The sequence below is a fragment of the Rhinichthys klamathensis genome, unplaced genomic scaffold (assembly GCF_029890125.1).
Source record: "Rhinichthys klamathensis goyatoka isolate OS25496 unplaced genomic scaffold, OSU_Roscu_1.1 h1tg000115l_1, whole genome shotgun sequence".
NCBI lineage: Eukaryota > Metazoa > Chordata > Actinopteri > Cypriniformes > Leuciscidae > Rhinichthys > Rhinichthys klamathensis.
The window spans coordinates 2,561,639-2,575,416 of NW_026606652.1; the positions used below are offsets into that span (position 1 = coordinate 2,561,639).

At 41.3% G+C, this 13,778-nt stretch overlaps 1 protein-coding gene across 1 annotated transcript in view; it reads right to left on the minus strand.

Moving 5' to 3' along the window:
- The window catches only part of wdr27 (WD repeat domain 27), a 62,413-nt gene that overhangs the window by 21,396 nt on the left and 27,239 nt on the right, over positions 1-13,778 (minus strand). The window contains exons 22-23 of the mRNA XM_056255007.1: positions 12,982-13,084; positions 9,824-9,922 (exon numbers count right to left, since the gene is read on the minus strand). Coding sequence (XP_056110982.1) covers positions 9,824-9,922; positions 12,982-13,084 — 202 coding nt within the window. The remainder of the gene's footprint in view (positions 1-9,823; positions 9,923-12,981; positions 13,085-13,778) is intronic.

The window sequence follows — 13,778 nt, forward strand, 5'->3', positions numbered from 1 at the left end:
ATTAGAGTTCCTACTTCAGTGTGGAAGGGTTTTTCAAGGCCATCTCTACGAAATATGATCCTGCATCTGTTTCTGGCCTCAGACAAGTAATTCCGTCAAAAGCTCAGACTGATCAGTTAAAGTGCTACATCCTGACTTCCTGCAAACACTCCAACATATAAACAGATGCTCCAATGGATCATTCAGAGCATGCGCTGTCAAAGCCTGTAATTCAGTTTTATATTTTCTATGTGCTAACATGAAACTGAGATAAATAATTTGGGGATATAGACTCCCCAGAAAGCCGTGATTGGTGTGACCAATTAATGTCATCTACACAACCACAATGTCTGTAAATCATTAATGGGCTTTTAAATAGTTTATACCTTTCAGCCCGATGTGTGGTCACACATTGATGGACTGCTCACAAAAGTTCTCATTTTTCACAAAGACAAATTTTGACCCAGATTTGGACTTGGTTTTCTATTCTCATTATCTTTCGTAGACTCATCCGTCTATAATCCTTCTGTTTTAATGAGTTTTGCAGGACAATATGCCTTATGGAAGAATGGTAAAACTATCAAAAAACAACAAAACCAAAAAACAACACAAAATAAAACAGGCTTTTAAATAATTTACAATAATTCCTCTCATACATCTCATTCAAAAGCATAAAGCGGCAAATATGATCTGCTTTTCTTGTTTGTGGGGTAACATTAGAAAAAAAATAACTCGATGCCCTCAGTCTTCTGGAATGCTTTACATAAAAGCCAGAGGATCTACAAAGAAGGTAATTCAGGTTTAAAACGACATGAGAGTGAGTAAATGGCAGAATTTTTATATTGGTGCGAACTTACTTTAAAGTCAGTGTCATAAACTAACATGATGTAGCCTGTATGTTATTCTATTTTTACAACTGCTCATCTCTCAGATATTCCCCATTTCTTATTCATAAACAGAGCACACATTTTTTCCGCTCTGATAAGGAATGCTCTGTAGATGACAGATAGTTGAGTTATGGAGCAGAAGTACTGGCACCACAACTAGTGCTGGGGATCCAAAAGGTGTCAGTCTGAGTGCAAGACGCTTTGGGAAGTTGTGACAAGAGTTGAAGTCATGATAAAGGAGCTAAGCTAAGGCACATGGGTCAGGAAGTCAAGACGCAAGACAGCCAGAGTGGAGAAGATTGGCTATTAAAAAAAAAAAGCCTAGTCAAAAAACCGCTATTTGGGGCACTTATATGATTAGTTCCTGAAATTAAACTTTAATAATTCCTGAAATCCAAATTCTGTCATTATTTACAGTATTTATATACTTATGCTGTATCCTTATGATTACTCTTTTCTGTGGAACACAAAGAAGAATTTTCACATATCTTTTCCATAACAAAAAGTGAATTCTTTCAAGCTTCAAAAAGGCACCATGAAAACAATAAAAAGTAGTTCACCTGACTTGTGTGCATTATTGAGACATGATTTGATTATCAGTGAATAATAACTTAGCCTATACATTTTGGCCTGTTAATCAAACAAAACTATTGTATAGCTTAAAAAATGCTCTGCTCACTATGAACTGCATAAAGATTTATTGATATTAGCTTTATTATATTATATTACATACACTCACCGGCCACTTTATTAGGTACACCTGTCCAACTGCTCGTTAACACTTAATTTCTAAGCAGCCAATCACATGGCGGCAACTCAGTGCATTTAGGCATGTAGACATGGTCAAGACAATCTCCTGCAGTTCAAACCAGTATGGGGAAGAAAGTTGATTTGAGTGACTTTGAACGTGGCATGATTGTTGGTGCCAGAAGGGCTGGTCTGAGTATTTCAGAAACTGCTAATCTACTGGGATTTTCACGCACAACCATCTCTAGGGTTTACAGAGAATGGTCCGAAAAAGAAAAAACATCCAGTGAGCGGCAGTCCTGTGGGCGGAAATGCCTTGTTGATGCCAGAGGTCAGAGGAGAATGGCCAGACTGGTTCGAGCTGATAGAAGGGCAACAGTGACTGAAATAACCACTCGTTACAACCGAGGTATGCAGCAAAGCATTTGTGAAGCCACAACACGCACAACCTTGAGGCGGATGGGCTACAACAGCAGAAGACCCCACCGGGTACCACTCATCTCCACTACAAATAGGAAAAAGAGGCTACAATTTGCAAGAGCTCACCAAAATTGAACAGTTGAAGACTGGAAAAATGTTGCCTGGTCTGATGAGTCTCGATTTCTGTTGAGACATTCAGATGTTAGAGTCAGAATTTGGCGTAAACAGAATCAGAACATGGAACCATCATGCCTTGTTACCACTGTGCAGGCTGGTGGTGGTGGTGTAATGGTGTGGGGGATGTTTTCCTGGCACACTTTAGGCCCCTTAGTGCCAATTGGGCATCGTTTAAATGCCACGGCCTACCTGAGCATTGTTTCTGACCATGTCCATCCCTTTATGGCCACCATGTACCCATCCTCTGATGGCTACTTCCACCATGTCACAAAGCTCTAATCATTTCAAATTGGTTTCTTGAACATGACAATGAGTTCACTGTACTAAAATGGCCTCCACAGTCACCAGATCTCAACCCAATAGAGCATCTTTGGGATGTGGTGGAACGGGAGATTCGCATCATAGATGTGCAGCCGACAAATCTGCGGCAACTGTGTGATGCCATCATGTCAATATGGACCAAACTCCCTGAGGAATGCTTCCAGCACCTTGTTGAATCTATGCCACGAGGAATTGAGGCAGTTCTGAAGGCAAAAGGGGGTCCAACCCGTTACTAGCATGGGGTACCTAATAAAGTGGCCGGTGAGTGTATATGTACACTACTGCTAAAAAAGTTTGGGGTCATAATAGAAGTATAACGATACTCGGTTACTAACGAAACCTCGGTTCTCTTACGAGAGGTTCTCTTGTATTGCGTAAGTTTAGCTTACGCTACGGAAAGATTCATCTTCTCGAGATATTGAAGCCAAAAAATTATCCTTAATTTTGTATTCATTGTCAACGCAGTGCAGCAGCTAGCAGACCTAGAGCAGGCCATCTCGCGTGCTCATTGGCTGCCCTGCTGGCATCTGCTGCAGCCTACCAGTGAGCCCCGCGTGACGTCACGCCCAATGAAGGGCGCTCGCGCCTTCATAGCGTCACAGCCCGCCAGAATGGGTGTGGCTTAGCGTATAAAAGAAGGGGCTGTAGGCTGACTTCCCTGGTTTTTCGACGACTGAAGCGAAGTCGCTCGTGGCGCGATCACGGCCGGTTACGCAATACTCGTTCCCTCTCTAGAGAGAACCGAGGTTACGTTAGTAACCGAGTATCGTTCTCTCATGAGAGGTTCTCTCGTATTGCGTAAGTTTAGCTTACGCTACGGGAACACTTTGTCAACGCCGTGCGCGCCAAGCATCCACCATGAGACCCCGAACTTTCAGGGGAACCCTGTAAGGTGGAGAATAAGGTGGCCAGCCACGCGGGCCATCACTTGTACATAAGCACACATAGGGAATACAGAGCAGCGCGCCGGTCTGTATAGGCACATGGCACATACCCTACTTAGTGCAGCTCAACCAGGAGAGCTGAGTCATGTGAGAGTGATCTGAGCAGGAGGTCTGGGCAGAATACACCTCTCCTTTAAACTGACAACAGTTTAGCCTGCAAGGCAGGAACTTCTAGGTTATAAAACCTGACAGAGGTAGACGGGGAGCTCCAGCCCGCCGCTACACATATGTCATGGATAGAAATTCCACTGGACCATGCCCACGAAGAGGCCACGCCTCTCGTGGAATGAGCCCTGATGCCCAGAGGGCATTGCAGACCTTTTGACGCGTAAGCGGCTGCTATAGCGTCCACTATCCATCTGGACAGGCTCTGTTTCGAGGAGGCGAGACCTTTGGTGCGCCCACCGAACGAAACAAACAGCTGTTCCGAACGCCTGAATGAGGCGGAGCGCGTAATGTAAAACCTCAGCACTCTGACAGGGCAGAGGAGGTTCACATCACTTTCGCTGTCAGATGCTGGCAGAGCTGACAACGAGATAACTTGCGCTCTGAACGGAGTGCCCATCACTTTAGGAACGTAGCCATGTCTAGGTCTGAGGATGACTTTAGAGTCATTCGGCCCGAACTCAAGACACGATGCGCTGACAGACAGCGCATGCAGGTCCCCCACGCGTTTTACTGACGACAGTGCAGTCAGAAAGACGGTTTTCAGTGATAGATATTTCAACCCCACGGAGTTTAGTGGTTCAAAGGGAAAAGCTTTCAGGGCCTCTAGGACCAGTGAAAGATCCCACATGGGAACCGACGGGGGGCGCGGCGGGTTCATCCTCCTAGCTCCTCTAAGGAAGCGGATGACCAACTCATGTCTTCCTAATGACTGGCCGTGCGTCGATTCTGCGAACGCTGCCACGGCCGCCACGTATACTTTGAGCGTGGATGGGGACCTTCCCTTATCCAACAGCTCTTGTAGGAAGGAGAGCAGATGCGCCACCCCGCATGTCCGCGGGTCCAGACCTCTGTCGGTGCACCATCCAGAGAACACCGACCATTTAGACGCGTAGAGCCTTCTCGTGGAAGGGGCTCTAGACTGCGCGATCGTGTTCATTACTCCTTCTGGCAGGGCAACGAGTACCCGTTGATCAACCATGCGTGCAGAGACCAGCGCTCTGGATGGGGATGCCAGATCGTGCCGCGAGCCTGAGAGAGGAGATCTGCCCTCACCGGAATCGACCACGGAGCTGTATGTGACAGCCGTGCTAGCTCCGGGAACCAAATCTGATTCTCCCAACGCGGGGCTATGAGGAGCACCGAGTGGCGCGTTTCCCTGATTCTCTTGATCACCTGTGGTAACAGAGAGACCGGAGGGAAAGCATATAGCCGGAGGCTGGGCCAAACCTGGGCCAGCGCGTCCTCGTCCTTCGAGAAGAACGTCGGGCATTGAGCGTTGTCTTTTGACGCAAATAGGTCGACTTCCGCCCTGCTGAATAGGCGCCACAGTTTCTGGACCGTTTGGGGGCGCAGGGACCATTCCCCTGGGGGAACATTGTCCCTGGACAGTTTGTCTGGGCCGTCGTTCAAATGGCCAGGCACGTGCACCGCCCTCAGCGAGCGCAGGTGCATCTGAGACCAAATAAGGAGGCGTTCCGTCAGATTGCAGAGATTTCTGGATCTGACACCGCCCTGACGGTTTACATAGGATACCACAGACATGTTGTCCGAACGGACAAGGAAGTTGTAACTTGTAACGTAAAGGAAGCTAGCCGCGGTTAGAACAGCAGTCCCTTGTGGCGTGTCCCTCAACCTCATCCTCAGACGCGACGGCAGTGAGGCTCGTGAGCGGCAGCTGCGCGTCGGTGAAGAGAGGCGGGGAAGGCGAGAGCGAGGCTCGAGGGAGGTTCTCCAGCGAGCGCGTCGCAGTGGCCACAGGTTCCGGCTGTCTCCGGGGCCCTACACGAGCCGCAGGAAATGCGAGGCATCTTTAAAAAGACACTCGCGCTCTTTTAGGAGTAAGCTAGAAGAGAATACAACAGAGTAAAAGGATACGTCGCCGGATAGCGTAGCTCGCACGGATGGCTGAAGGTGGCGAAGACGGCCGGCTTCCTCAGCGCTGTCCTAAGCTGGCTGTTCGCTGTTCGACGGCGGCGGTGGCTTCTCTCTGATCCAGCGATGCGGAGAGCTCGCTGAAGAGTCGAAAAATCAGGGAAGTCAGCCTACAGCCCCTTCTTTTATACGCTAAGCCACACCCATTCTGGCGGGTTGTGACGCTATGAAGGCGCGAGCGCCCTTCATTGGGCGTGACGTCACGCGGGGCTCACTGGTAGGCTGCAGCAGATGCCAGCAGGGCAGCCAATGAGCACGCGAGATGGCCTGCTCTAGGTCTGCTAGCTGCTGCACTGCGTTGACAATGAATACAAAATTAAGGATAATTTTTTGGCTTCAATATCTCGAGAAGATGAATCTTTCCGTAGCGTAAGCTAAACTTACGCAATACGAGAGAACCTCTCGTAAGAGAACAGAATGATTTCTGAAGGATCACGTGACCCTGAAGACTGGAGTAATGGCTGCTGAAAATTCACCTTTACTATCACAGGAATAAATTACATTTTAAAATATATTACAATAGATAACAGTTCTTTTGAATTGTAATAGTACTTCACAATATTTTTTTACAGTATTTTTGATCAAATAAATGCAGCCTTGGTGAATATCATGATGGAAAGACATGATGGTAATTGAATTATAACAGAATTTTCTATTTTTTTGAGTTGGGTCATTTCCATGGGTAGTGTGTTGAACTACACCTGTGGTTATGCTAGGACAACTGGCTTCATATAGTCACTAAAAACATCTTGGAATCATTTAGGAACCAGTGCAAAAAATCTTTAAAACAAGTTAGTTCTGAGCTATGCTCTAGCATCATTTGCTCGCAGACATCACTTGGTTTGATTTTGTTATCAATGAAATGAATGTACTGTAATTGTGGCATTTCAGGGTCACTGTATCTGAGATCATTATAGAGTCTCAATCTGAGCTATCCAAGATTAAGAAACACTCCTTCATTATTTTAACAGAAAGTTTGTGTAATTTAAAAAATGTAAATGCTGGTAAAGTATTTGATCTGATTGTTTAAATCACTAGAGTTTATCTGCCAAAGATGTCATAGCCCTGGGGTTTCAATGCACCGAATCCCTTAATGGAAAGCACAAAAGTCTTTCAGAGGATCATTTGCTCAAGGGCCAAAGACAAGGCAAGACTTCAGACAGCTTCAGCTCTTCGGTTGATATACTGACCAGATGATGACCGAGCATCTATTCCCCAACAAGGAAGATCTTCCTGCCGATCACGTCTCTCTCTCATGGCCCAGAGAATCAGAGATGTGAGCACACGCTGAGCTCACTCCAGAGCGCTTTATAAATCCCACACATTTGCAATGCATGAATCACACTTTCCCTCGCAAAAACGTCCTGTAGCACTAAACCAAAGAATACATTTTACAGCCCTGTAAATTACCACTCACTCCTCCCTGCGTTCCACTGTCCAAGGTTACAGCACGTTCGTATCCACCGCTGATCAAAAACGGTTAGTGAGATTGCTAATTTGTAGTTTAAAGACATAGTTCACCCAAAAATAAAAGTCCCCTCATTATTTACTCATTCTCATATTGTTCAAAACTCATATGACTTTCTTTCCTGAATTACATTATTACAAATGAGGAATACAACCGAAATAACGACTTCATTTAAATATATTTGTCACACAAAGATATTATATTATTTCAGAAGACTTGGAAAATAACAGTATATGAGTCGTGGATTACTGTTATGACTCGTTTATGGTGGTTTTGAATGAAAGCTTGTTTCCATCTCAGAATAAAACATATTAAAAGATAATTGCGACTTTTTCTCCCAATTGCGAGTTACAAAGTCAGAATTGCGTGATATAAAGTCGGAATTGTGATCCTTGTGTTTTGCATCCTTTTTGAAACATCAAAACCGCAGTCCTGATTCATATTATGTGCAAATTAAAAAACTTCAAATGTTTCCTTTTGCGTTCCACAAAAAAAAAAAAAAAAAACCACCTGATAGTCATACAACCTGAGGGTGAGTAGACAATAGAATTAAAAATCTTCAGTGAACTATTTTTTTTTTAAGTTGACATTAAATGGAATTTCACCCTATCTATTTCCTGCATGTTATTGATCTTATTGTGAATTATTCACCCATGTATGTGTTTTTTTAATCCTGTAATTAATCAAAACATAATAACTCAATCTACCAGTGAAATAACTTTTCTCTAGTGATATACGCCGGACTTCTCCAATCATTTCGTCTGCATAAAACCCCGACCCTTTCTTAAAATCAACTGCAATCTCGCATTCAGATCCAAACATCCAAACAGCAACCAGTGGATTGAACCACTTCCTCCAAACAGCAACCAGTGGATCGAACCACTTCATCCAAACAGCAACCAGTGGATTGAACCAAGTCCCCGCCCTACATTTCTTCTTTTCAATAATATGTTTCACTTGGATGTACATCACAATACATGAGAAAGGATCTGTCACTGCTTCCATAACCTCGCTGGATTTCTCAATCCATATTTATTATACCAGGTCTAACTCACTGGACTTTAAAACCTATTGTGCTTTCCATGGCAACACAAAAAAACTTTTTTTAGAGCTCTCTTGTGCCTAAAGTAACAACCTTAGCAGAGTACATATACTTGATTCACAGCCCGCCATACACCAGGGAACAAAACATTTATCTCAGATCTTTCCTCAAAACATAGGCCTACCTTTAGCACAGTTGGCAAAATCATTCATGTTAACATGACAATGAAACAGATATTTGTTGGAATGTATTTGACTAACATTCGATATGAGGACTCTGTTTATTAAAACAGCAGTATGATGGCTGTAACAGGCCCGTCTGAGTGACGTGTTGAGTTGTGTTGGAGACCAGGGACTGAGGTGAGGACACACTGGACCGAGTGAGGGGTGTAGAGGCTCGTGCTGTGTCTCAAAGCGATCTCCCCACACAACCTTTGATTCGCTGCGTGAAACCCCCCTGTGGAAGCTTTTTCTGTGGATTCATTTAACGGTGAAAGGAAGATGGGGTTTCTCACATGTCCCACAGTAAGGCAGCGGGACAAAACACACACTGTAAAACATATTCAGCTGCACTCAACGAGAAAGGCTGTAATAAAAGAATCTCATTCAGTAGTCGAAGAGATTCTTCTTTTCAGTACCTTCATACCTTATGTTATTGTAATCTATGTCATGAGGTATTTGAGAAAAGAATATTTCTGTCATTTATAGTCTTTGTGGTTAGAAGCAAAATTCAAGAGTAGGCCTACAGTACAAAAAGTACACGCTACAAGTACACACAAACAATTCCAGTCATTTCAAAAGGAATCCACCGGGAATATCTCATGAGAGTGAAACATTTCCCCACGCAGATATAACTTTGAGTTCAAGTTTGTCTCACAAATTTTCTGTGACAGAAAGCAACTTTGTGGACTCCACTATTGACAATGGACCTTTTTTGCAGGCAAAAATCTGCTTATGTGACCGCATCTTAATTCTAATTAAGGCAGGATAGCATGCATGCTGTGTTGGGAAGCATCCCAGAATGCACAACAATAGAAAAAAACCAAGCCTGCAGACAAGGCCAAAGAAATCAGTATAATTCAGTACTGAAAAATACTGGTAAAAATTGTGTAGTGTAATTAAAATGGATTATTTTACCCAATAGCTTAATGTCAAACATAACTGAAATTAATAATGAATTATGCCGTATAGGTAGCTGCCTATGTAATGTACAGCAAGGCAGCTCAGTTGGTTAGAGAGAGATAGATTATAGTGCTTGCAAGGCAGCATTGTATTGATATTTGCCAAAGTTTATATTTATCAGTATGGTTTGAAAATGTTCTAAACTCCTAACCTATTACTTTTATTCTTATAATTAAGTCCTATACAGCCTTAAAATTAAGTACAATCAACTTGGATGTTTAAGTAATTTCACCTTAAATTATATTATTATCTTTTTTAAGTTAAAGCAATGTAAAAACATGTTGTCATAACTTATTGATCATATATTTTTTTACAGTGTAATTAATTCAGCCCAAGTCATGTACAAAAACAGTTTTGTTATAATTCCAGTCTTAGGTTGCGCAATTGGTCTTACTTTCTTACACCTATTCGCACACTGAATAAATGAAATTGGAGGCATTAAACCAAAGCCTAAAATGCCCTAAAACTTAAACACTATAGCTGCTTTGTAAGAACTGGTATTGTTTCAGTAAAATTAGAGTTATCGTTTAATGAGATATTGTTTTAATATTGTTTACCTCTGGATTTGCAGGGTTGAAAGCCACATTTAGGACCGTTTCAGAGTGTCTCTGGAGCTTATGGAGAAAGTTGCTGCTGCGTGTGTCATATATATAGGCCTGGAAGAAAGGTTAAAGGACAGGTTGAAGGTTGAAGTCTCAGCACAACACATGAAACACATATTATCAACATCAATATAAGCAAAAAATGCTTGCCTCATTATGCATTCACACTCTTTGTAAAGAAACTTTCATACACTGGCTTCAGTGTCTGAGAGAAAAAAGTAAAAAATGTTGAAGAGGCCAAACACGCTACCTCATGTTGCATGCAGTATTTGTGTTACCTTGAAAATGTGCAAATCTAGGGATTACAAATGTACTGTGTGAAATCTTAAAACCTAACTATCCGGGTAACAAAGATAAACAGTATGCATGAGTGCATGTCTATGGAATCTTCTTGATAGCATTTTGGCAATATTTATAGCTAAAAAAGGCAAATCAGCAGATCTGCACTATTTCCAAGCTCAGTTCTAGTGTTTGTAGCACAAAGCTACAAAGACAATGACAAGTACAAGAAACAAAACCCAAACCGTGACAATTGCTCATGGTTAGTTCATGTTAGTTAATACATTAACTAATGTCAACAAATAAAACCTTATTGTAAAGTGTTACCAATTGTAATAATATTTCACAATATGAATTTATTTTTTGATCAAATAAATGTAGCTTGTGTGAGACCGAAAATCTTAAAGACCCCAAACTTTTGAACGGTAGTATAATTTTCTTCAACCAGGGTATACAGCATCATTTACAGCATTAACAAATGATTGAAAAGGTTAATATTGCCACAGATGAGGCAGAGAAAACCGGCCATTAAAAAATCTGCCATATAGATAAAAACATGAGACCTATCACAGCAGACTGTTTAGGTTCCTCCATATGTTTCTTATTCAGTCCTCGGAAATACATTGAGAGTGTTCTGGAAAAGACACGGGTCTCTGTGCCAGAAAGAAGCCAGAGATCGCTAACAGGTTTTTGCAACATTCAATTATGTGTATGTTTAAGGCATTTAGCAGATGGCCTTATCTAGAACAACTTACAAATCAACTTCAGCTTCACGTGCAAAACTAACATGGTCAACAAGATAGGAAGCCCATGAGATCTGCCGACACTGTGTCCAAAAAAGATGCAATGTGACAAAGCAATATGCAATAAATGCTTCTTCATGTTCAATATTTGATCTTAAACAAATGGAATTTAGTCAATGGCTTGCTTTTATTTATTTTCTCTTGACATTCCTCTACTTATTTTTGTTTTTAAATGGATAGGTCACCCAAAATTCTATCTAACACCCAAATCTATCTTTATTTTTCTGTGGAACACAAAATAAATAACTTGAAAAACGTCTCAGTGCTATATTTTGTCCATACAATGAAAGTCAATAGGGTCCAGAGTTGATTTGGACACAGAAAAAAGATTTTCCACTGAAGAAAAGTGACATAAAGATTGGGTAAATGATCATTTTTATTTATTTATTTATTTTGGGATTTTTGGGGGTGAACTCTCCCCTTAAATTACTAATAGGTAATGGCAACACAGTTTACAATGTGGTTAAAAGCACAATTTGCCATGTTTTCCATGTCCTCACTCCTATGAGGTCAAAATCAATCACTTTTTGTTGATCATATTTCTATTTGTTACTTATGGCTTAAAATAAGGCTTGGGATTAATGCAGTAATAAGATGGCGATGTTCTTTTTTCTGTGATTGTCTTGTGAAATATAAAATGCATCAACAAATTCATCTGGCTTATCGAAGTCTCAAGACAAAACTACTGTTCTCTCCATTCGGCTTCCAGGAAACACTGGAAAGCAGGCGGTGCTGTGGAGATCTTCTCAAAACTGCTTTACCCAGTGCCGGCGATTAATAACAGCTATCAACACGCACATATTATTCCACTGACTTGAGCAAAGACTAAACACACATACACAAACAGAGCAGAGACGGCAGTCCTCCCACACTGGCAACGAGACACATGTGGAAAAGTAATTTGATTGATTCAAAAAGACAAAAATAAACATTCAGTTCAAAATATGGATTATAAGAAAAGAGTAAGTGGCTGCTTTAAATGGTAAGTTTGTGTAAAACCTGATGATCATGCTAGCTATGTTTGAGAATAAACCAAAGAGCATCTTTACGATCAATTTTATTTGATTAGTGACCTAGAAATATTGCTGAATCTTAAATATTTCTCTTTGAATCCAAAATCTAGGTCATTCACGAGCATTTGCATAAGCCAAAACCCACTATCGCCAGTCATTTTTCATGAAATTGTTGAGTAACATCCACAGTTTTTTTAAGGTCAATGGGACAATAGCTCTGTAAAAGATACTATTTTTTTTTCTCAGAGCTCTTTTAACCACAGAACACCATGAAAGTATGGATATCCCACTGTTTTCCTCATATGAGTGAATTGTTTTGACAATCCTGGCAAAGGACACAAGACATGGAGAAGCTCAGCAGTAAATGTGATGCAGCTGCTGGATATGATAAGAGATACTAAGAGGGAGAAATAAAGAGGTCAATGGAAAAAAGTGGTCTGTCTGTCTGTCTGTCTGTCTGTCTGTCTGTCTGTCTGTCTGTCTGTCTGTCTGTCTATCTATCTATCTATCTATCTATCTATCTATCTATCTATCTATCTATCTATCTATAACTATTAACAAAGAAATAATTTACTTTTGGCTGTTGAACTAGAACATTTTCTAAATTTGAAACTGTCTTTACATATTCAAAGCATTTTCATTATAACATTTTCATAACTCCAATAAGAGAAAAGAAAAAAGTACAGACTACAAAACCTGTTTTTACCTATAATGTGATAAATGTGTTGTTCAGCGGTCCTGAATGGCGGTTTTATTACCGCTGTCAAGATACACAGGCTCACACTGGGCCAGAACAGGATTATCTGATTTACAATTATGCTGTACATTCTGTACAATGCTTGTGAAAAATGTAGAGGCACTATGAATTATAGGTCTTATGAATTCTATTACACCGTGTGCTTATCATGACACCATAAAACACTCCACTTAAGCTAGAAGAAACTATTCTCAAAAGCTGAAAGAGACAGAGACGAGGGTTACAGGACATTGTAGCAGAAGATGTATTAAATGTACTCACACAATGGTCCTCCGAGCCAGTAGCTATGAAGCGACCACAGGGTGAGAAGGCCGCAGTGCAGTGATGACAGCGGTTAACATGGCTCTCATAGCGGCGAACACACCTGACAGAGATGGACAGAGAGAAAGAAAGAGATATTAATTAGTTGAGTTTTGTGAATAATTCTACAATGTGCCAAATTTTTGCGGCTGCCGAAACTGGTTTGCTGGCGCTTTGTGAATAATATGCAAGTGTTTGACATTAAATACCATATGCTAAAGTGGCCCAACTTTGCCCATTATGCTTTAATTCAAATATTTATCCAATAGGATCCACTCCTTTGTCTGTAAAGCAGCTGGAAAATACATATTTAGACAGTATAAATGACTATTAACAAATTTGAACACATTCACAATATTCACATTTGACTTGACCAGTCAGAAATGGTTATCTGAAAGAAAGAGAAAAAAAAAAACACTCAGGAAAGTCATCATTCCTTAAAGTGGATCTGTTTAAAATCAGCTTTTCATTTCCAGGCCTTCTTTTGTCTCTCTCTGTAGACATCACCTCCTTTAGAATGTAAATATTAATTTAGCAGATACCACTCATCCAAAGCAACATACAGCACCATCTTCTGGAACACTGTGAAGTCCAAATACACAAAATAATTTTCAGTGGAGTAGGGCAACACATCTGGAGCCAGTGATTTCTCTGAAGGTGCTATCAAACAGTCAGGATCCATGTTTCATCATGTGGTCCAGAGGGACTATGTAAACTAATGTGAGACGATGCTTCACTTCATTACTCCCATGCTAGGG